The sequence below is a fragment of the Sarcophilus harrisii genome, chromosome 1 (assembly GCF_902635505.1).
Source record: "Sarcophilus harrisii chromosome 1, mSarHar1.11, whole genome shotgun sequence".
In the NCBI taxonomy this organism is placed as follows: Eukaryota; Metazoa; Chordata; class Mammalia; order Dasyuromorphia; family Dasyuridae; genus Sarcophilus; species Sarcophilus harrisii.
This window is the reverse complement of record NC_045426.1, coordinates 346,782,200-346,805,918: the sequence shown is the minus strand read 5'-3', so window position 1 is coordinate 346,805,918 and position 23,719 is coordinate 346,782,200. Positions and strand designations below refer to the sequence as shown.

The window sequence follows — 23,719 nt, the reverse complement described above, 5'->3', positions numbered from 1 at the left end:
ATTCAAGTGCTGTGCTGGGATAGTAGGATAAATGTATTGTTTCTTTTGTGTTCATTATTTGTTTTTTATTTGGTGGGAGAAATATGACTATGAGAAACCCAATGAAAACAACTCATGAATCTTTCATAGCCATTTATGACCTCCTTGTTACCATCCTATCTTCTTCAATTATTCAAGCTCTTGGCTTAAATTCTTCCTATCTACCTCAAGACCCTAGAGACTTCAATATGTATGCTGGTGTCACTTCCAATACCTGAGCTACCATACTATCAAACTCATTTCTCCATAACTCCAAACTCCATCACTCTCCCAATCACCCCAGGGGTGGTTACTTCTTCTAAGATCATGATCTTTGATACTTCCCACTCTGATAACAATTCCCTTTCCCGCCATATCATTTTTTGTGAACCTGCACTTTTATGCTCTCTAGTCTTTCCATCTCTATTTGTTCTTCCAAGTCTATCAGTCAGTTTTGTTCTGACTTTGCTTCTGGCTTTTCATGGTCTTTATTCTATAGTTACCCATTTTAACAAAGCATTCTCTTCCAGCTTTGAACTAATGACAACCTTGAACTTCTGTTTGTTCGCATACTGCTATTCCCTAGGACTAGCTCACCACCATCATATACCTTCTTTGTTCCTCTTTCTGAGCCACATAATGTACCTGAAAAAAAATCACATACAAAAACCAGACTGATTGAGATTACTACAAATTTTTACTATCTGACCTCAAGTTAGCCCTCATCTCTAAAGAGCAATCCTATTTACCTATGATTGACTTCTAATCACACTGAGCTGCAAACCTGGCAAATCTAATGAGTTTGAGATAGAACCTCAAAAATTGATTTAATCTGTATTCCTCCAATTTTGATTTTGGTGATTTTGGTGATTTTGAACATTTTTTTCAAATCTTCTTTTCACTCATTTTGCTGAATTTGCCATAAAAATTGGCTACTATAAGACAATCTTTATTTGTGAAAGAGGACAAAGTTCAGCTAAGAGAGCTCAGATAAATGGCTTCATCTGGGACTATGGGACATTCTTTGGTTCTGAAGACTATAAGACATTCTTTGGTTCTGACTAAGTACTATACAAGATCCTCAGGAAAACATAGAAATATCGCATTAGCACTTGACAGATTTCCCTTTCTAAAATACCATAGCCAGAACCACATGTAACAATATCATGGAAGACAGAAGATGAAAGTAGTGGACCAGCAGAGCTGAACCACAATCTACTTTTCTCTCTTCACATACAATTAACTATATCTTGCAAAAAGGAGTAGGCCAGTATGATCAGAGTATTCTAGAATTAAAAGTGGGGAAGAATGACTTAAATATAAGCTCCATAGTAGTGGGAAAAAATTGATTGAGAATCAGAAGACCTGGATTCAAACCTACTTTTAATATTTATAATGTGTGACTGGGCAAATCACTTATTCTGTCTGGACTTCAGAAGTGAAGTGGTAAGGGGGCAAAGCCAAAATGGAGGAGAATAGACAAGACATTGCCTGACTTCTTCTTAGCTTCCCTCACAATCAATACTAGATCAAGCCTCTTAATGGATTTTGAAGTAATACTCCCAAACATTCAGAGTGTAATAACTTTCCAACTTAACATATCTTGGAAAGACTTCATAAAAGATCTGTCTTATTGGTACAGAGGGGAACACAGTCCAACACAGGTTCAGGCTTGGGGCAGGGAGGCCTGGCACAGAAAATCTAGTAGGAGGTTCTTAGCCAAAATACAGCAGAGTTGGTTTTTCTGTCCTGGTTCAAAAGGCCAGTGGATCAGCAGACCACTGTGAGATCTCCAACACAACTACAGAGGGCAAATTATGAGCCTCTGAACCCAAGCCTAACAGGCAGGACTTGGCCAGGCCCACCCAGTGCAGTGAAAAATCCTGTAACACTGTCAACCCCATCCCAGTGCAGTCAGTAAGAGGCCAATGTCCCCTGCAGAAAAGAATTTGGGACAATTTCCCTTATGACTTAAGAACAGAGCTCAACTTTTAAAAGTGAGCAAAAAAGCAAAAAGAGCTCTGACTATAGAAAGTTACTTTGTGTTCTGATCTTCCCTGGCCTCAAACTCAGAAGAGGACAGCAAGGGCAAAATTCCTTCAAATGAAGCCTCAAAGTAGGATATTAACTAGGCTAGAGCTCAAAAAGCTCCCTAAGAAGAATTCAAAAAGGGTTTTAAAAGAGAGATACAAGAAAAATGAGGAAAAGAAATAAGTACTATGCAGAAAAAGTAGGAAAGTTTGGGGAAAGGAGCCAACAGCTTTGAGTAAAAGGAGAAAGACATATGTAACTTTGGAAAAATAGGATGGCAGGAAATGCAGAGTTGGTAATTTTAAATTTGAATGTGAATGGGATGATTTCTCTCATAAAAACAGATAGCTGAGTGGATTAAAAGACATTGTTGTTTGCAATAAACACATTTGAAGCAGAGAAATACAGGTGGAGTAAAGGTAAAAAACTTCAGCTGAAATAAAAATGATCAAATAAAGAGAAGTAAAAAGATCAAGGAAACACAAAAAATAGATCTAATTAAAAGAGATAAGGAAGGAAACTACATATTGTTAAGGGTACCATAGACATTGAAGTAATATTAATTCCAAACATATATGCAACAAGTGGCATAGCATACATATTCTTAGAGAAGTTAAATGAATTGCAAGAAGAAATAGACAGCAAAATTATACTAGTGGGAGTTCTCATACTCCCTGTATCAGAACTAGAAAATCCAGTCACAAAATAAACAAGAAAGACGTTAAGGGGATGAATAAAATTTTAGAAAAGTTTGGTATGATAGCCCTTCCGAGAAAAATGAATGGCAATAGAAAGAAATATATCTCTCCCTCAGCAGTACATGGCACCTACACAAAAACTGATTATGTATTAGGGCATAAAAACCTCACAATTAAATGCAGAAAATTAGAAATAGTAAATGCATCCTTTTTAGAACATAATACAATAAAAATTATATGTAATAAAGAGCAAAGGAAAAACATACCAAAAATTAATTGGAAACTAAATAATCTAATCCTAAAAAGTGACTGAGGGAAATAACAAATTATGGAAACGATCAATAATTTCATCCAAAAGAATGACATGAGACAACACACCAAAAGTTATGAGATGTAGCCAAAGCAATTCTTAGGGGAAATTTTATATGTCTAGATGCATACATGAATAAAATAGAGACAGAAAAGCTCAATGAATTGAGCATTGAGCATGCAAATAAAAAAGCGAAAAAAGGAACAAATGAAAAAACCCCAATTAAATACCAAATTAGGAATGCTAAAAATTAAAGGAGAGATTATTAAAATGGAAAGTAAGAAAACTATTGAAATAATAAACAAAACAAGAGTTGGTTTTATGGGGAAAAAACCAACAAAATAGATAAACCTTTTGGTTAATTTGATTAGAAAAAGGAAAGAATAAAATCAAATTACCAGTATCAAAAATGAAAAGGATGAATTTAGCACTAATCAAGAGGAAATTAGAGCAATAATTAAGAGCTATTTTGCCCAATTTCATGCCAATAAATCTGATTAAGTGCAATATATGGATACTTAAAAAATAAAGATTAACAGATTAATGGAGGAAATAAATTACTTAAATGGTCCCATTTAGGAAAAAAAAATAAATTGATAAAGCCATTAATGAACTCCCTAAAAAAATCTCCAGGACCAGATGGATTTACAAGTGAATTCTAACAAACATTTAAGGAATAATTAATTCCATTACTGTATAAACTATTTAGAAAATAGGGGAAGAAGGAGTCCTAGCAAATTCCTTTTATGACACAGATATAGTTGATACCTAAACCAGAAAGGGATAAAACAGAGAAAAACAGGCCAATTTTCCTTATGAATATTGATATAAAAGTTTTAAATAAAATAATACCAAAGAGATGACAATAACTTGTCACCAGGATAATATGCTATCTTCAAAAAGGATTTATTCCAGGAATTCAGAGCTTGTTCAATATCAGGAAAACTATCAGCATAATTGACCATATTAATAACCAAACTAATAGAAATCAGATGATTATACCAATAGATGAAGAAAAAGCATTTGACAAAATATAACACCTATTCCTGTTTAAAACACTAGAAAACACAGGAATAAATGAAGTTTTTCTTAAAATGTTAAGTAGCATCTATCTAAAACCATTAACAAGCATTATATGTAATAAGAATAAACTAAGAAGCATTCCCTATAAGATCACAGGTGAAACAATGTTGCCACTTATTACCACTACTATTCAATATTATACTATAAATATTAACTTTATCAAAAAGAGAAGAAAAAGAAACTGAAAGAATTAGAGTAGGTAATGAAGAAACAAAACTATCATTCTTTACAGATGAAATGATGGTATACTTTAGAGAATCCTAGAAAATTAACAAAAAAAATTACTAGAAATAATTAACAACTTTAGGAAGTTGCAGGATTTAAAATAAACCCACCTAAATCATTGACATTTCTATGTTACCAATAAAGTTTCAGCATCATGAGATAGAAAGAGAAATTTCATTTAAAATAACTGTAGATAATATGAAATATTGGGGGGTCCACCTGTCAAGACAAAGCTAGGAACTATATGAACACAGTTACACAACACTTTTCACACCAGTAAAGTTAGATCTAAACAAATTGGAAGAATATCAAATACTCATGAATACACCAACCTAATATAATAAAAATGACATTTCTATCTAAATTATTCTACTTATTCAGTGCCATACTAATCAAGAAATTATTTTATAGAACTAGGAAAAAAGTAACAAAAATCATCTGGAAGAACAAGAATTTCAAGGGAATTAATGAAAAAAAATGCAAAGGAAGGTGGCCTAGTTGTACCAGACCTAAAACTATATTATAAAACAGCAGTCATCAAAACCATTTAGTACCAGCCAAGAAATAAAGTAGTGGATTAGTAGAATATGATAAGTTCACAATATTGACTATAGTCAATGACTATAGTAATCTAGTGTTTGATAAACTCAAAAACTTCAGTTTCTGGTATAAGAACTCATTATTTGACAAAAATTGCTGGAAAAAGTGGAAAATAGAATGGCTATTGTTGATGAAGTTGTGAATTGATCTCCATTTTGGAGAGCAATTTGAAACTGTGCCCAAAAAATTATCAAACTGTGCATAATCTTTGATCCAACAGGATCTCTACTGTGTCTGTATCCCAAAGAGATCATAAAAAGGGGGGAAAATCCACAGGTGTAAAATTTTTTGTGGCAGTCCCTTTTGTAGTGTCAAGGAACTAGAAATTGAGTGGATGCCCATCAGTGGGAGAATGGCTGAATAAGTTAAGTTATATGAATGTAATGGAATACTATTTTTCTATAAGAAATGATGAGCATGCTGATTTTAGAAAAGCCTGAAAGACTAATATGAACGGATGCTAAGTGAAGTGAGTAGAACCAAAAGAATACTGTATACAACAAGATTATGTGATGATCAGCTGAGATGGGCTTGGCTTTTTTCAACAATGAGGTGATTCAGGGAATTCTAATAGACATAATGGAAAGAGCCATCCACATTCAGAATGTAGATCAAAGCATAGTATTTTCACCTTGTTAATATTGTTTATTTGCTAGGGTTTTTTCTTTCTCGTTTCCCCCCTTTTGATCTGGTTTTTCTTGTGTAGCATAACAAATATGGAAATATGTTTAAAATAACTGCACATATTTAATGGGGAGGGGCATACAAATACTTGTGCACATATAATATACAGGAAAAGGCACTAGGTCTGGGGGTTGATGAGTGGAAAATAAGAAATGCCTTTTGCAGAGGTAAGGATTTTAATAGAGTCCAAAAAGAAGTCAAAGAACACAGGAAGCAGAGGGAGAGCATGAGACATGAGGGAAAGTTTCTTTTGCAAAATTGGAAAATGGAGTATCACACAGGAGGAAGAGCAAGTAGATAAATGGAGCTATATAAAAGAGTGCATGGAGGGTGACATGGGTCCTCAAACTACGGCCCATGGGCCAGATGCAGCAGCTGAGGATGTTTATCCCCCTCACTAGGGCTATGAAGTTTCTTTATTTAAAGGCCCACAAAACAAAGTTTTTGTTTTTACTATAGTCTGGCCCTCCAACAGTCTGAGGGACAGTGAACTGGCTCCCTATGTAAAATGTTTGAGGACCCTGGTGTAAGATATAAAGAGCCTGAAAAGATAAAAAGGGATCAGGTTGTAAAGGGCTTTAAATGCCCAAAACAGGATTTTTATAATTTATCAACAAGATATTAGGAAACTAGGATGCTGATTATGTGATAGAACGGAGATGTACATGAAAAATATATGCATAGAAATAATAAAATTGGACAACACACTGTACATGTGGTATGGGTACAAATGAGAAAGTGAAGCTGTATACCTTGGTGACTGGGAGGACAGTGATGATAGGAAAGATGAAGGGAGGGCTTTTATGGGGGGGAGGGATGTATTGAATTTGATATGCCTTCGGATACCCAATTTGAGACATCAAAAGATATTTGGTGATTTTTGATCTATAAATAGGGGAATTTCATTCTCTATCCTCACCCCTTAACCTCTAAGCCTCTACTCCCTTTTCTTTCCTCCTCCCTTACTCCTCCTCTATTTCTCTTTTTTTTTCCATCTCTCTCTCTTTCTTTCTCTCTTCCTTCTTCCCATATATGTATATGTGTGCATACATAAAAATATATACATGTATGTATGCATATGTAATATAGGAAATACCAAAAGTCAGTGCAGCTTTAAGCTATTAAAACTTTAATAATCCAGACTTTTGGGACTAAATGTATATGTATATCTACATGTATATGGGTGTATTATATATGTGTCTTTATAGTCAAAGAATGTTTATAGGTGTATTTACACATACATGCATATATGTAAATACAATGCATATATATTTGTTTATTTTATGTATATATGCACATATGTGCATATAAATGGAAATAGCTGATAATTTTTCTTATGGGAGCTGATGAGATCATCAAGTAATATAGTATCAAAGAAAAATAGAAGAGAGCTAAAGATATAGCTTTCAGAACAACCTGCATTTATTAGACATGACATGATTAAAGATTTACCAAAAGAAACTGAGGAGGAGCAGTCAGGCAGGAAGAAGAAAAAGTGAAAGAGAATAGTGCTGCAATAACCTTACAGAGGAGAGAGAGTCTGGGAGACAAGTATGATTGATGGGGTCCAAAGCTGCAAAGAGACTAAAAAAAATTGGGTATGAGAAAATGTCATTAAAATTAGTAATTAAGAAGTTGTTGGTAACTTTAGAGAGAGTAATTTCAGTTAAATAATAGAGTTGGATATATAGATTAAAGGAGAAGAGAAACTTCCAAGAAGTTTAGCTAAAAAGAGGACAAGAGATAGAGAATAGTATCTAACAGGGATGATTAGTTGGGTCCAGTAAGGACTGAATTTTTAAGGACTGAAGAAATAAAGATCTGTTCAAAGGCAACATAGAAGAAGAGAGAATGAACAAGAGGGAAAGGGGCAAGGAAGAAGGAAAAGAGGAAGAGAGAAAGAGGAGAGAGACAGAAGCAGAGAGACAGAAGCAGAGACAGAGATATGGAGACAGACAGAAGAACAGACAGACAAAAGGAGAGAGGTAGAGGGAAAGAGAGAGAAACAGAGGGAGAGGGAGACAGATCGAAGGAGGGAGAGAGAAACAAGGAGGAGGAAGGGAGGGAGGCAATCAGGAGAATAGAGGGAGAGAGGGAGAGATCAGCTGTACAAAAGTTGACATGATCAAATTCATATGTTTACTTTGACAAAGAGAAGGGCCAGTTTTTCATGTGAAAAAAGGAATGAAGGAGAAGATGGTAAAGGAAATGTTTAAGATGAGAAAGAAAAGATTAAGAACTTATTGAATGATCTTATTTTTTTTTCAGTGCAGTATGGGGCATAGTCTTCAGCTGAAAGGGTAGATGGAAGGAGTTCCCTAGGAGGCTTGAGGAGTGATAAAAGAGCAGCTGTAGTGAATGGACAGCAATAAAACCATTGAGGGAAATATAAAAGGCTTGCTTTGCTGTACACAGTAAGAGTCCAATTGACATAACCTAGTTTTGTAGTGTAGACAAGTTAGATGATTTGCTCTACTCACATAGGTAGTATATAAGAAGAGCCGTAATTTGAATTAAGGTCTCCTGACTCCAAATGAAGCAATCTGTATTATTTTCCCTTGATTTTTAGTTGAGGAAACTGAGGCTGACAATATTTTAAGATGGCTCTGGAAATGACAGGCAAATTATTGCTAGAACTGATTTGAACACTATGGCACGCCATAGTGATTCCAGTATATTTCCCTTTATTGGATGAAACAATTTCTTTTTACAATTTAGCTTGCTTTTTATCACTAGATTGATCAGTTCACAAGAATTTTTGTTCTTTTTAAGATAAATACCAAGCTATAATCTCATAACATATAGTCTACTTAGAAATGTTTTACACATTTGGATTTAAATAAAAAACCAGTTAAAGGATGCACTGAGGTGTAACACTATGGACATTATGTGAAGAATTTTTAAATCTGGCATTTAAACCCAACTCTGACACTAACTAGCTATATAACATTGGGTAAATACAATGTGCCAACATCTCTAAACTTCCATATCCTCAATTAGAAAATAAGAGGTTGTGTCTAGATGAGTTCTAAGATACCTTTCAATGCTAAAACAAGTTTGTCCTTGGATAAGGACTTATTTTCATTGAGTCTCAATTTCCTAATGTTGTTTAAAAAAGACTAAGAACTGTCATTTATAATTTATATAATACTGGCCTTGGAGGCAAGAAACATCTAGGCTCAAATCTTGTCTCTTGACAAGATTTACTTACTTACAAGCTATGTGACCAAGGATAAATGACTTATCCCTTCTGAATCTCAAGAAAACTCAGTTTCTTGTTTCTAAGTCATCAACAAGCCATGTATGTATTGAGACAGAGAAGGGTGGGGACTTACCATACTAGGAGCTTTTATTGACTAATTATAGCTTTTTCATGTAATGGCAATTCCCTGTCTTGTTTGCCTCACAAAGTTATGAGGATCAAATGAGATAATGAAGGTTCAAATGATTTGAAAAAGATAGGAATGTTATGTAAGTATAAAAATTATACGATTAACTTTGGTTTTTATTTGAAATCTCACTTCATTGACAAAGTAAACAGAGGATTGTTTTAAATGCAGAATCTTAAATGTCATGGAAAGTCTTTGGATTGGATTTGTGTTCCCCAAACATTTATCAATTAGATGCTAAGCTTCTTGAAAAGACAAGTCCCATATGTCCTTTTCCGTCTACTCTTCAATATCTGTAACCTAGACCTACCCCAAAGAAATGTTAAGTGCTCACAAATTGCTTAATAAACAAAATGCTTTAAATCAAGATCCCATAGAGAGTAAATGACAGAACTGGGATTTGCACCCCATTCTCTAACTCCAAATCCAGTCATAGTTCCATTGAACCACAAAAAGGAAAAAATAGCATTTATACAAAGATGTCTGAGAGGAAAAAAAAAACAGAAAAGTCTGTAAAGACATCGAGATCTACTGGATCATAAGGGCAAAATGAAATTTCATGCCAAGAACTGATGAGCAATTTAAACATCTTGAACCAAAATGATTTTAACTCAGCTTAATTACTTTGGAAAATCATGATTGCTCAAAGTTGGATATTAAGGAAACATACCCAATACCTTACATATGCCATTAATACAGACATTTCTGCTGTTGCCTCCTTCAAAACAAGGTGTACCATCAATAACAGCATCTAGCATTTTCTCAGAAAACTGTCCATCAATGGGCCGACAATAGAGTTCACAGGGATATTCTGCAGTGGAAACAATAAAAGAGAGAAAAATATAAATTTCAAATTAACCTTTTGATTAACATTCATGATTTCTCCAAAACTTTTAAAAATTTCTGACATCTGATCATCCTTTGATTTTAAAACAACAAGAACCTCATTCCTAGGGCAGCTGGGAGATGTAATGAAAAAAGCACCTCATTTGGAGTCAGGAAGACTTGAATTCAAATCCTGCCTCAGGTGCTTACTAGCTGTGAAATCCTGGGCAAGTCATTTAGTTTTCCCAGTCTCAGTTTCTTCATCTATGAAATAGGGATAATAATAGCATCTATCTTACAGAGTTATAGTGATGAATAAATGAGATAATATCTAAATTAGTCCCTAAGTGCTAGCTATTTTTGTTATAGTTGTTGTTACATATATTTGAAAACTGCAGCGTGGTGGTATCCAACACAGCCTTAGTCATATAACAGGCACTGAACAAATACTTATTCGTCAACACATTTGAAATATATGTGTTATATCATTTACACATTTTATATATACTTATATATGATATATAAACATTTTTAAATGTAAATGTAGTTTTATAAGTCAATATGTGTGCTTCAGGGATCTGTAGGTTGAGTTTAGTGCTCCTCCATTTCTATTTGTATTTGACCCCACTGGCCTAGAGTACCAAGTAAGTTCAATAACATGCCCAGGATCACACAATTAACATGTTAAAGATAGGACTTAGATCTAGGACTTAAATCTAGGCTTTAAGTCTTCTCTCTATTTACTATTCCATACTGCTTTTCTGACTTTTATATAGTATTGTAAATTTGTAGTGTGTGTGTGTGTGTGTGTGTTGTAGGAGAACATATTATAAATACTTATTGATTGACAGGACTATTTATGAGGTTCAGGGGAGATATTTGTGTGAATATGTATATGTTTGTGTGTGTAAGTGTATATAGGCACACACACACTGTGTTAGGCACTGTGTTAGGAACTGGGGATAAACAGAAATATGATGAAATTCTCATAAAATAAAAGGTGTCTAAACTTTCTGGGGGAAATAACATTAGTAGGAGTAGAAGAGGCAATAACAACTTGCAGCATCAGGAAGGGCACCTGAGGTAGGTGTTATAGGTATTGTGATTCCCATTTAATGAATGAGAAAACTAAGACTTAAAGATTGTGTCCAAGATCACACAGTATATAAGTCTCAGAATGTAAATTTATTCAAATGGTCAGGATTCTCATGTAAACTGTTTCAACCTAAATATGTGAGCACTCCCACGAAGATACTATATTCCTAGACAAATATTACCTGTGGCTTTTGTTCACTGTAAAGTTAATGGATCTCTTGGAGAAACCAAATCCCTTGTAACCTCTCACTCCTGATGCAATTCAGGGGCTATGTGGATAGAATCAGAGAGACTATGACAGCAACTGGGTGCCATGGAATTTTGCAAATAGGCAAAGTTGAGGTAGCTAGATAGCACAGTGGATAAAGCTCTAGACCTGGAGTCAGGAAAGCCTGAGTTCACATCCAACCTCAGATATTTACTAGCTGTGTGACGTAAGACAAGTCATTTAACAGCTCCTTGCCTAAGTTTTCTCATCTGTAAAATGATGATAATAGTACCTATCTCAGAGGGTTTCTTTGAAGATCCAATGAGTTATTTGTTAAAAAGCAATTAGTATCATGCCTGGCACAAAAGAAGTACTGCATAAGTATTTATTCTTTTCCCTTCCCAAATATTGAAACCTTGCTGGGTTAAACCATAGTGATTTCTTCTACCTTGGATGCCACAGTCTTGACTCATTGAGAACTATCATTTTTTATCTCTCTATGGCTGAAAAAGATGAGCTATGTATCAAATGAAATCTTTTAAAAACCTTGCCTATTACAAATAAATGAGCGCCCTAAAAAAGCTCTACCACACACAAATTTGTAACCTGATCTCTTCTGCAGAATTAGTTTGCACTGGCAGGTAGGTGAAATTATTCAATTATGATTCCAGAATCAAAGAGTTGGAAATGGCTTCAGAGGGCATTTCATAGAACTCTTGCCTAAACCAGAATCCATTCCACAACTCCCCTGTTACACCAATATGCTCAACCCAATTAGTAGTATTTTTTGCTATTTTCTTTGCTTATTTCATGTCTCCTGATCAGGGGCAGCTATATGGATAGACTTATTCCTAGAACCTGGCTTCATTTATATTTTTACTTCAGTAAATCTAAGGAAAGGACAAATCTACTTTGGCTTATTCTTAATTTTGAAACATACTTTGCTTATTTCTTCGGAATAAATTTGTTATATACAACTGAATAGCTCTTTCTTCAAGGACCAGATCAGGTGGAGGATAAAGATGGTACCATCCATGTGACTATGTGAATCTTCAAGTAAAATAGCTGCAAAATAATTCTTGAGGAGCAAAATGCTGACTTGTTTTACTAACAGTAGTATTGTATAGCTATAACTATGGGCTACCTATTATATGACAATTTAGCATTGGTTTGTAAAGGAAAATAAATGGAGACAATGAAGTGGCTCAATGGATAGAGAACTGAATCTAGAGTCAGGAAGATCTGAATGCAAATCTAGCTCAAACAATTGCTTGCTGGGTAATCCTGAGCAAGTTATTTAACCTCTGTCAATATAGATCCACTGGAGAAGGAAATGGCAAACCACTCCAAGTTTCTTTGCCAAGAAAACGCAATAGACAGTCTTCAGGTTCATGAAGAATTGTATACAAGTGAACAACAGCAACTATTTAAGGAAAGATTCCTAATTTCATAAGAATACCATTTCCTGGGAATGAAAAGTGAGGGACCAACCACATATTAAAAGTATGGAATAACTAAGGACAACCATCGTTCCTAAGAGGAAAAGGCTGAAAACAAAGAATAAGGACTAGCTGAATTTACATAAAGTCCAGGGAACAAATTACTCAGAAAAGTCAACAAAGAAAAACCAATTTAAAGAGATATTTTAATATTTTTAAAGACAGCAAAAAAAGGAGCCAAGATGGTAGAGAAAAGGCAGGGATACATCTGAGCTCTCCTTAATTCTTCTCTAAATGACTTTAAATAATTCCTCTAAATAAATTCTGCAAGGGACAGCTAGGTGGCTCAATAGATAGAACACCAGCCCTAGGGTCAGGAGGACCTGAATTCAAATCTGGCCTCAAACTTAATACTTCCTAGCTGTGTGACTCTGGGCAAGTCACTTAACCCCAATTGCCCCAGCACCCCCCAAAAAACTGCAGCAAAACCCACAAAGGGATGTGGCAAAACCATTTTCCATTGAGGCAAGAGAAGAGTGTAGTCCAGTGTACCAGTGCAGATCTCATCCCAACAAACCAGTAATAGGACCTGGAAGTGATTGAATCAGCAGTTGCAGATATTACTTCCTGAGCTCCAGTCCACAGATGGTAAGGGGGTCAAACATCTGGTCAGAAGGAGAATAAAAGGGTTCCTTTGTTGTCACTGGTTGTAGGACTCTGTTGTATTGCCCATACTTGGATCAGGGTTGCAATCCTAGGTCACAATCCCAGGGAGAGGAGAAGCACCAACACAGCAAAATTTGTGGCCACAACAGAGTGGGGATCATTGTCACAGTTTCAGGTCAGAAAAAAGTCCTTATGATTAATCACAGACCAGAACACAGTCCAAAAGAGTAAGAAACACACCTTTCCTTAGATTATAGCATCTTAGAAGAATTTAAAGTTTATAGACTCACAGAACTAGCTCTGAAAACAAATGAATAAAAACCCAAAGCTTGAGACAGTGCCCTGTCCACTTTGGGAGTAGAGCCCAATTTTAACAGAATCAAACATCAAGAAATAGATTGAAAAAATGAGCAAACTACAAACTAAGATCCCAAACACAAAAAGTTGTTATGGTAACAAGAAAGATTAAAACACAAACTTAGAAGAAAACAACAAAGTCAAAACTGCTATATCAGAAACCTCAAAGATAAATGTGAATTGGTCTCAAACCCAAAAAGAATTCCTGGGAGAACTCAAAAAGGAGTTTAAAAATCAAATAAAAGAGGCAGAGAAATGATTGGGGAAAGAAATAATACAGTGATGAAAAAAGTCAAAAGCTTGGTAAAGAAGGCTTTAAAATATACTGAAAAAATAACACCTTAAGAAACAGTATAGGTCAAATGACACAGGAGGCACAAAAATTCAATGAAGAGAATGCCTTAAAGAACAGAAGTGGAGAAATAGAAAAGAAAGTAAAAAAAAAAACTCACTGAAGAAAATAATGACTTAAAAATTCGAATTGGGCAAGTAGAAGCTAATGACTCCATGAGACATCAAGAAGCAATAAGATCTCTCTTAGACTGGTGAAGCCTATGGGATTCCTTTCAGAATAGAGCTTTTAAATACATAAGATAAAAATACAAAGGATTATTTTTAAAGCCAAGCATATTAAAGTACACCTATTAAAATATTAGCAAAAAACAAATTCAATGTTTTAAAAGGCCAGGTTAAAAATTCCTAGATCAGATAATTTCTAAAAATCCATTAGGCTCTAAATACTGTAATAATACTGTGGTGAATGAAGAAAGCTCTTCAAGGAACTCAAATTTTTAAAAGAATGTGTATAAAAGATAGAAGAACATAATAAAGGACAAATGTAAGAGTGTCTGGGATGAGAATAGTGTGAGGAGAGCTACAGCACAGAACATGCCGATATTTGTGAAAAATGATAAGGATTACAAAGAGGGCTTTAAAATGTTTATAGATGGTCCTGTAATTATGTAAGAGACTCTTCCATCCCCATCTCTGTCTCTCTGTTTCTCTCTATGTCTCTCTCCGTGTATCTGTCTGTCTCTTTGTGTTTCTCTTTCTCTATCTCTGTGTCCCTGTTTCTCTGTCTCTGTGACTATCTGTGTCTGTCTGTGTCTGTGTCTCTCTTTCTTTTTCTCTCTATGTCTCACTTTCTTCTTTCTCCTTATGAAAAGATACTTTCTCTCTTTTAATATTTGAGAGATTATCTCTTTATATGAGGTAGTTTAAGTGGCTCAGGGGATAAAACTCTGAACCTGAAATTCTTACTAGCTATATAGCCTTAAGTAAGTCACTTAACCATGACTTTTACCTGAGCTTTGAACTGTAGAAGGAAATGGCTTGCCAAGAAAACCTTGAACGAGATCACAAAAAGTTGGATGTGACAGAAACAACTATATAACAATAACATAAATTGAAACACATTATATATGGGTTTGGAATAAGAAAAGCAAAGAGCAGTTAGACTTATTTCAAATGGTTTAAATTGTTTGGGGACAGAACATATTAACAGATATTAACAGAAAGAGAAGTACTCAACAGTTGACACCTCTGCTGTAGCTAATTTGGTCACCTTTGACCCCAATGATATATAAACTCCCTCTAACAATACATATTTCCACCTTAGTTTTCTCATCCTGCATGACTTTTGTCTGTACCTTCCCATATATCCTCTGAAGAGATCTTTTCTGAGGCTTTTAATATTTTGTGGCTATGGTTTAGCTCATGGGCTGTCCCTATGTTATCCCTTATATTCTTTATTAGCTAGGCTGCTTCTTTTTTCATTCATAAATATCTTTGTTTATGACTTTTATACTACTTCTTGATTCCAAGTCATTGTTTATAATTTGACGAGGTCCACTTAATGTTCGCCATACAGTTACTCCTTGGGTCACTTAGAACTGTCTGGAGGATTGTGGGATTTTAAAATGTGGATTTTGTGAGCAGGAAACAGCCTCAAATCTTCCGAAGTGAAAAACATGTCTTCCAAATATATCCCCAATCCACTCACTTCCTCCTTTGCAGTATAGGGGAAGGAAATTCCTAATCCATTAGCAGTACCTATCCAACACAGTGGTATTATGTTGAGCTGCTCAATGGATTCTACATCAAAAAAATCAATCATAATTGGAAAATTATTCATTCTAAATCGACTTGTTTTTTCCTTGTGGATCATGAGGCTAAACCTCCTGTTAAAGCAGGAAATTAGGTAATTTCAGCAAAAAGACTTTTGAGTGTCCCAGAGCTAAATGCCATTTATCATCTGAAGCAACGGATATCTCAAGAACCTCTTCCTTCATGTGAAGGATTACTGATTTTTTATGTGTCGTGAACTCTTTTGACAATTAAATGACCTATATACCCCTGTCCCAAAACATGTTTTTAAAACAACTGAAGGGAATGATAAATTTCAATGATAATGTAATGAAAATAATTTTTTTCTATATTTAACTTCACAGATCTCTTGGCCCATAATCTCCAGGATAGGAATCCCTGCTTCAGAACTCTACTTAGATATTAGGATAGTAATGATGCTTTTTTGTTAAGCATATGCCTCCTTACTTTAGGTCTTGCTTGATATTGATAATCAGAGGATCTCTGTACAAAAGTATCTCTGTAGTCATATTTACAAATAGAATTGCATGATCTCAGAGTAATGGATACTTTGTTGGGAAAGAGCCTTTAAGTAAAACATACTGTACAGAGACAAATACTTTTGTCAGCAAGCAATAAATATAAGAACTAGGATCAATAAGCAGGAATTTTTAATAAATAATTAATAAATAAGCAGAAGATTTTTCATAGGATTTGGGGAGAGAAGAGATCTCATTATTTTCTCTATAATTCCCAAAGCATGCACGCGCACACACACACACACACACACACACACACACACACACACACACACCTATCTTTACAGATGGGAAGGGAAGATAAAGAGAAATTAAATCTTTTGCCCAAGATCACATACTAGTAAGTAATAGACCTAGGATTCAAATCTAGTATTCTTGTTTCAAATCTACTGTCCTCTCTTCTATATCACATTATGACTCAATTTTAAAAAAGATCATTCTAACAAAGAAAACTATTGAAATATAATGTAGTTATCAAGTAGTGAACTACCTGCCACTGAAACTATTCAAAGAGGATTTGGAGGATTACTATCATGGACATCATGGAGGAGATTTCTCCACTGAATAGAAAGCTGTCATTCCACTATTTTTCAGCGAAATGCAAATTAAGACAACTCTGAGGTACCACTACACACCTCTCAGACTGGCTAAGATGACAAGAAAAGATAATGATAAATGTTGGAGGGGATGTGGGAAAATTGGGACACTAATACATTGTAAGTTGAGTTGCAAAATGATCTAACCATTCTGGAAAACAATATGGAACTATGCCCAAAGGACTATTAAACTATACTCTTTGATCCAGGAAGGAAGGAAGGAAAAAGGAAGGAGGGGGCAAAGGAGGGAGGAAAGGAGGAAAAGAAGGAAGGAAACAAACATTGCCCAAATAGAGGGCCAAAGATGTCAGTCTATAGTAAACACCTAATATTATTTTGTAATACAAAGCCCAAAGAGGGAACAAGGGAGACTTCAATATATTTCCATAACTGAATGCTCTCTAAACTCCTATCCATCATTGTGACTTTATGACTTCCAAAGGTCTAGGGTTCCTAAAGTACAGGATGTTTTGTGAAACATAGGGATCCCTGAGGTCCTTAACTATATCTCACATAAGGAATCATTTCTACTACATAAATACAAAGCACTATTACCATTTTCTCTATTATCCTATTCTATATGGCCAATTCTTGATAATCTATTAGGAGAAGTCTATAACCTCATTGCACTGACTCCAAATTTAATCTTTCTTGGAAAGGTTAATAGTAATGGTAATCAGAAGATGAAAAAAGCCATTTGCCTAAATGATGGTAAATAAGGTGCATTGTTAAAGAGAAAAAAAATTTCTATGGAGAGAAAAATTCCAGAAAACTCATAGCACCCAGCACAGATACCTGTCATTTCCTAACAAAGGATGAAAGAGAGAATAAATTTCATTCACCAAGAACTAATAAGGTTTGCTTCTCTTTCAATGACCAGTCAGGAGATCAAAGGAACACTCATAAACAGTTACTTATTTAAAGCCATTAACATTTTGACTCAATAAATAGGAAAGCTTATCAATTGCTATGTGACCTAAGCCCATCCACTTTGCCCCTCTGCAATATGAGGAGATTGGACTGGATGGTCCCATCCAACTCCTTCCAGAATCATATAGTCATGTTTATCTTAGGCCCTGAGAAGATTCTAAGGGAAGGCTATATGGTAGTGAAAAATCAGAAATTTAAATCATATGCATTATGATTTAAATCCATCATGTTTTCCTTTTTCTGTATATGTGATCACCATGTGAAACAAACTGAAAAGATATTGGAGGGGAAAATAAATTGTGCTGATAAAAGTCACATACACAGTAGTTACTCCAGTGAGGTAATAAGCCGATAGTGGCCAAACTATAAAATCAGAGAATCTCAGCATTAGAAAGGACCCTGAAGTCCATTCCGTGTTATTTAGTGCCTTCATTTTATAAATGAGGTTCATGGAGACAAAGTCACTTGCCCTAGATCACACAGTGACTCAGTGGAATATGAAAAGACTATATAAAGGGTCTAGGAGATAATAGAAAGTGGCTTAGTATAAGCATAATGTGGGTTGACAATGTAGTGTTTAGCTTAATTCCCTCATATTTGAATACAGTTTCAGTCTTAACAAGTACAAAAAAGCTTAAAGCAAAGAAAAAAGGATAATGTAATCTGTCTTTCATCTAAAATATAGAAGTATTTTTCCCTGTTTCAAATTTAATCAAAACAACTATGTGAATTATAGTCACAGAATTTCAGGAATTAAACATGACCTCATCTGCTACCTAATACAACCCATATCCAAAATCAAATTCCAATAGCACATCTACTATGTAAAACTTTAACACTACTGGGGATGTTTTTCATGTCAATACTTCTATTATCTTACTTCCCTTTATGCATTTAAGACTACAAATCCTTTACCTGCTGTGTGTGTGACTTTCCTTCAAATGCCTTATTTTTGTTAACAGTACTAACATTGCCCTAGTTACATAGGCTCAGAATCATGAAGTCATCCTCATTCTTTCAATTTTCTCATCCTGACAAACAAATCAGTTTCAAAGTCTTGTCAATTCTATTTCCACAATATCCTCTTTTATCCAATGTCCTGCTCTTCAGTCAGGTATCTACCACCCTAGCTCAAACCTCATTGTCTCTTAGATAGACTATTGTAATGGCTTCCAAATTGGTTTCCCTTCTTTCATCTCTATCGCTCTTCAGTCATTGTCTACACTGTGGTCAAAATCATCTTCCTAAAATATAAATCTGACCAAATCACTTCCCTGATCAAAAATTTTCAGTGACTTCCTATTATGTATAAAGGTAAGTAAAACTCTTTCCTTGCCAATTTAAGATCCTCTACAATTTAGGTCCAACTTGTCTGCTTTCATCATTGATAAAGTTAAGAAACTAGTAGATTAGAGAAATACTGTAGTCATATTTTACCTGGATTTTATAAAAGACTTTGACAAAGTACCTCCTACTATTCTTGTAGGCTAGATGAGAATGCATTTAAATGAATTCACCAAAAAAAAATTAACCAATGACTCCATATTAATTTGAAAGCAGCATGGTGTAGCCAATAGAGAATAAGTATTTATTAAGTGTTAACCATGCTTTAGATACAATATTAAACGCTGGGTCTCGAGAAGCAGAGTGATATTGGATTACTTACCATCTAGGGGAGGGGTTGGGGGAGGAAAAGGGAGGAAATTGGGAAACAAGGTTTTGCAAAGGTCAGTATTGAAAGATTACCCTTGCATATGTTTTGAAAATTAAAATCTTCAATAAAAATTTTTTAAAAGATAAAAAAGAGAAGTAGACTGAAGAGATAGAAGAAGGTTGGCCCTTTGTTCAGTCAAAATAGAGGCTATAAGAGGGACTCATCAATAGGAAAAGGGGATCAGCCTGGAGAAGTAATATCTCAGAGTGAAATGGTAGTAAAATTTAGAATGTCAGGATGTAGTGAATAGAAAAGTTAGATTTGAATCCAGGAAAATTTGGCTTCAAGTCCTGCCCAAATCACAGAGAAATCTGCATTGGTAGGAGTTTCCTCATTCAGGAATTCCCTACAGAAATTAAATAATCAGTTCAGTCTCTCTAACTCTAACAATCTCTAACAATTTAGAAGGAAGTCTCCAACAAAATAGGGGTAACTAAGTAGTACAATGGATAGAGCACCAAGCCTGGAGTCAGAAAGATTTCAGTTCAAATTCAGACTCAGACACTTCTTAGGAAGTCACTTAATCCTCTTTGTCTCTGTTTTCTCATTTGAAAAATGAGCTGGAGAAAGAAATGGCAAATCATTTCAGAGCCTCTGTTAAGAAAACCCCAAATGGAATCATTAATCCTTGAACAAGACTTAAAGATGACTGAATAACAACTCAACCACAGTGCCTCAGAGATCTGTTTTTAATTCAATGTTATTTTTCGACCCAATGCTATTTAACATATGTATTAGTTTCTTAGATAAAGAAAGACAGAAGCCTTATCAAATCTATAGAAAACACAAAACAGAGAGATAGCTATCACAATGATTGAGAGAGCTGGGATCCAAAAAATATCTTAACAGGCTAAAAAATTGTACTGAATGAAAAATAGGCAATCTGCTAAGACATCATGTAAAATTTTACATTTAAATTTAAGAAGAGTATCTTACAAGTACAATGTGGGAAAGACTGGGCTACACAATAATATATAAAAGATTTGGGGTTGTTAGCTGAACTATAACAATAGCTTCTTAATTAGTTTCCCTTCTTCCATTATCTCTTTCTTCAATCATCATCTACACTACTGCCAAAATCATCAGATTCCTGAGTGTTAGCAGTGTGATATAAAAGCCAAGAATTAAAGAGATCTTAGGCTGTATTAAGTTAAGAGAATCAGAACTTCCAGGAATGGAGAAAGTGATCAGATCACATCTGCAATATTTTATTGATTTGGGGAATATATGTTAAGAATTAATGATTACTGAATTAATTTGAAAAAAACACATGTATTAAGCATTATTAATTTATTCTTCTTATGGTGAAGTCAAAATGGTGAAGAAGTTCGAGATAATGTCCTATGGGGATGACATTGGGAACGTCTATTTCAGAGAAGACTAAGATGGGAAATAATGGTTCTCTATTGACATTTGAAGGGTTGTCTCAAAGAAAAAGAAATGGACTTTTTCTGCTTGGCCTCTGAGCTCAGAAGTAGGACAACTGGGGTAGAAGTTTCAAAAAGGTAAACTGAGACTTGAAATCAGTTACTAACTATTGTTAGATTGTTACTAAATTACCCCAAAGTCCAATTGTCTGTTTCCTGAAGGAGTAGACATCCTCCCTATTAGAAATCCCAAAGCAAAGGCTGATTAGCCACATGTCAGATGTGCTCTAATAGGCATTCTTTTTCAGGTATGGGTTGTATGAGATGTTCTCTGTGGTCTTGTCCATCTGTGGAAGTCTGTAATTCTGCAATGACCTTTGCAATCATTTTTCACTTTGCTCCCTTTCCCATATACCATGTCCTAGCCAAACTGGGATGCTAAATACTCTCTGTACTCATCATCCTATTTCCTGCTACACTCTACTAACATCCCTCATCTTAAAATACATTCCTTTGACTCTTCTTTTTTAAATCTTTAGATACCGCCTCTTTTTGATTGCTCCAATGGTTAATGTTTTCTCCTCCACAAATAACTTTATTGATACATTCTTTGTTTGTTTACATGTTGTTTCATCTTCACTCCAATTCCTAAGATAAGCTTCTAGCAGATTTTCTTCTCATTTTTTCCTAGTATTCCCAGTGTCTGCCATCAATACTTTCCATTGTATAAGATGCATAATGAATGTCTCATTGAGTTGAATTATTAAAGTGAAAAGTATTTTCAAACTCGTTATTTCATTTTAATTTCATGGTAACTTCTCGTGGGATAAGCAGGAAAGGAGTTATTAATCCCATTTCATAGTTGAGGAAGCTGGGGTTCAGAGAGACTAGGTCACTAGTTTAGAGTTTCATGATAATTTAAAGATAGATTTTTATTAAAATTCTCACATGAGACCATTATGTTGAAAGTGCAGCCAGAGTGAATCAGATGGAGGGGCCATGTAGACCAATAGTCTACCCTGGACACCAGCATTAAGAGATGTATTGTGGGAAGACAGGGTTAACCTCCATAATGTTAACCTAAAAATTAGAATGTTCTCCCCGAATAGCCAAGATTCCCATGTTATAAATCATATTTATCTACCTGTCTATATACATATATATGTATACATACATATATACACATATATTTTTGTGTATGTATATATAGATAAATCTATGTGTATATGTGTGTATAACATTCTTGAATCCTTATATATCCATCAGAAATCAAAAGAAAATAGATAAAATACCAAATGTCCAGATTATAACATCCAATTAGATAAAGAACCTATCAAATTATTTCATCAGTGTGTGTGTTTTTGTCAGGAAATGTAGGTGGACAATTATGTGCCATACCCAGAATTGAGTAAAAGCAGGAAATTGGATTAGCTCACATTTATGAAACTTCAGTGTTTCCATTGAATCCAAACTGCCCGATACCTCAAAAACCCATCTGATTAATACTATATTATGCTTCTAGTGATGCTGCATGGTTGTGAATTAAAGAAAATCACAATTTAGAAATGTGTTATTGATACTTTGTCATTAATATTAACCCACTTATTATTATATTATTAGCAGAAGAGTTCTAGTAGCATCCTAGAGAATTCTGGATTCTAATCCTGCCTCTAATACCTATTTGCTTGTGACTTTTAAGCTTTCTACTTCAGTTTCCTCATTGGCATCTCACTCCCTATGCATACTTTGAAGCTCATTATCACTTTGACCTCCTCTAAAAAGTCATCTCTGAATATTTCAAGCCATATTCACCTCCTCCTATAAATCTATATATTTTTTAGAATAACTAATGGTATAAAGGTATAACTAATACAACTAAGATGAATTAGCAAGTACCCAAGCCCTTATTCCCCTAGTATTCATATGTGCTAGTTTTAAAAGTTCCATTAATTCCTTCTCTGGGGAAAGACATAGCACTTGATCATGCCGCTGTCATAGGTCATCATCCTATTTGCTGCTAAAGGTAGTGTAAGGTATACTTACTGTATAGGAAAAAGCTGTATCTAAAGTTCCATGTTAGCAGGGAGTTCTCTGAGGACAATCAATATCTTGACAAAAGGAAAGCAAAAATAAACGAGTTCCCATTTTGTGTCTGTATTTTTTAGATGAATATAGGCAGCAGTGTTCAAAAGCCCTGAATTTCTCTCAAATATATGCCAATAAGTACAAGGTAAAGAGTTATGACAAGGATGGCTTTCATTTCTGAGTACAACTGCATCCCTTTCATGTCATCCACATTAGTAAGCTATTTTCCTGTTCAGGACTGATAGGTTCTAAACTAACATATAGAGTACAGGGAGAAAGTCTTTGGAAAGTTTCAGGGCACTCTAGTCCATATGCCAGATCATTATATCCATCTGAACCAAGGTTCAGAATACATAATATGCAATTGAGCCTTTGAAGAGGATCAAATTCAAGTTCCCTGGCTACCAGAAGACCCACATCTCCAAAAAGTGAACTCTCACAAAAGGCAATGACAATGAGTTTAAGGATCTGACAGCTAAGAAGTTCATCATTTCTGATGGCTGTAGGGTTAAGCATATCACCAATCATGGCATCTTGGACAACTAGTGAGCATCCCACTCCTGAGGAATGTCATTTGTAAAATTTACCTTTTACAAACACAAATAAAACCATACGTGTGTGTGTGTGTGTGTGTGTGTGTGTGTGTGTGTGTGTGTGTGTGTGTGTTTTGAGAAGGGAGAAAGGAGGGAGGGAAGAAAGGGGAGAGAAGAGGAGAAAGATAACATTGAATGTACAGGACACCTAAGAAGTGCTGACTGATTGTTATATCCATGTC

The 23,719-nt window shown here is 34.9% G+C and overlaps 1 protein-coding gene across 1 annotated transcript in view; it reads right to left on the bottom strand.

Moving 5' to 3' along the window:
- ADAMTS12 (ADAM metallopeptidase with thrombospondin type 1 motif 12) overlaps positions 1 to 23,719 on the bottom strand; it is a 467,290-nt gene that overhangs the window by 144,155 nt on the left and 299,416 nt on the right. The window contains exon 13 of the mRNA XM_031945878.1: positions 9,716 to 9,849. Within this exon, the coding sequence (XP_031801738.1) occupies positions 9,716 to 9,849 (134 nt within the window). The remainder of the gene's footprint in view (positions 1 to 9,715; positions 9,850 to 23,719) is intronic.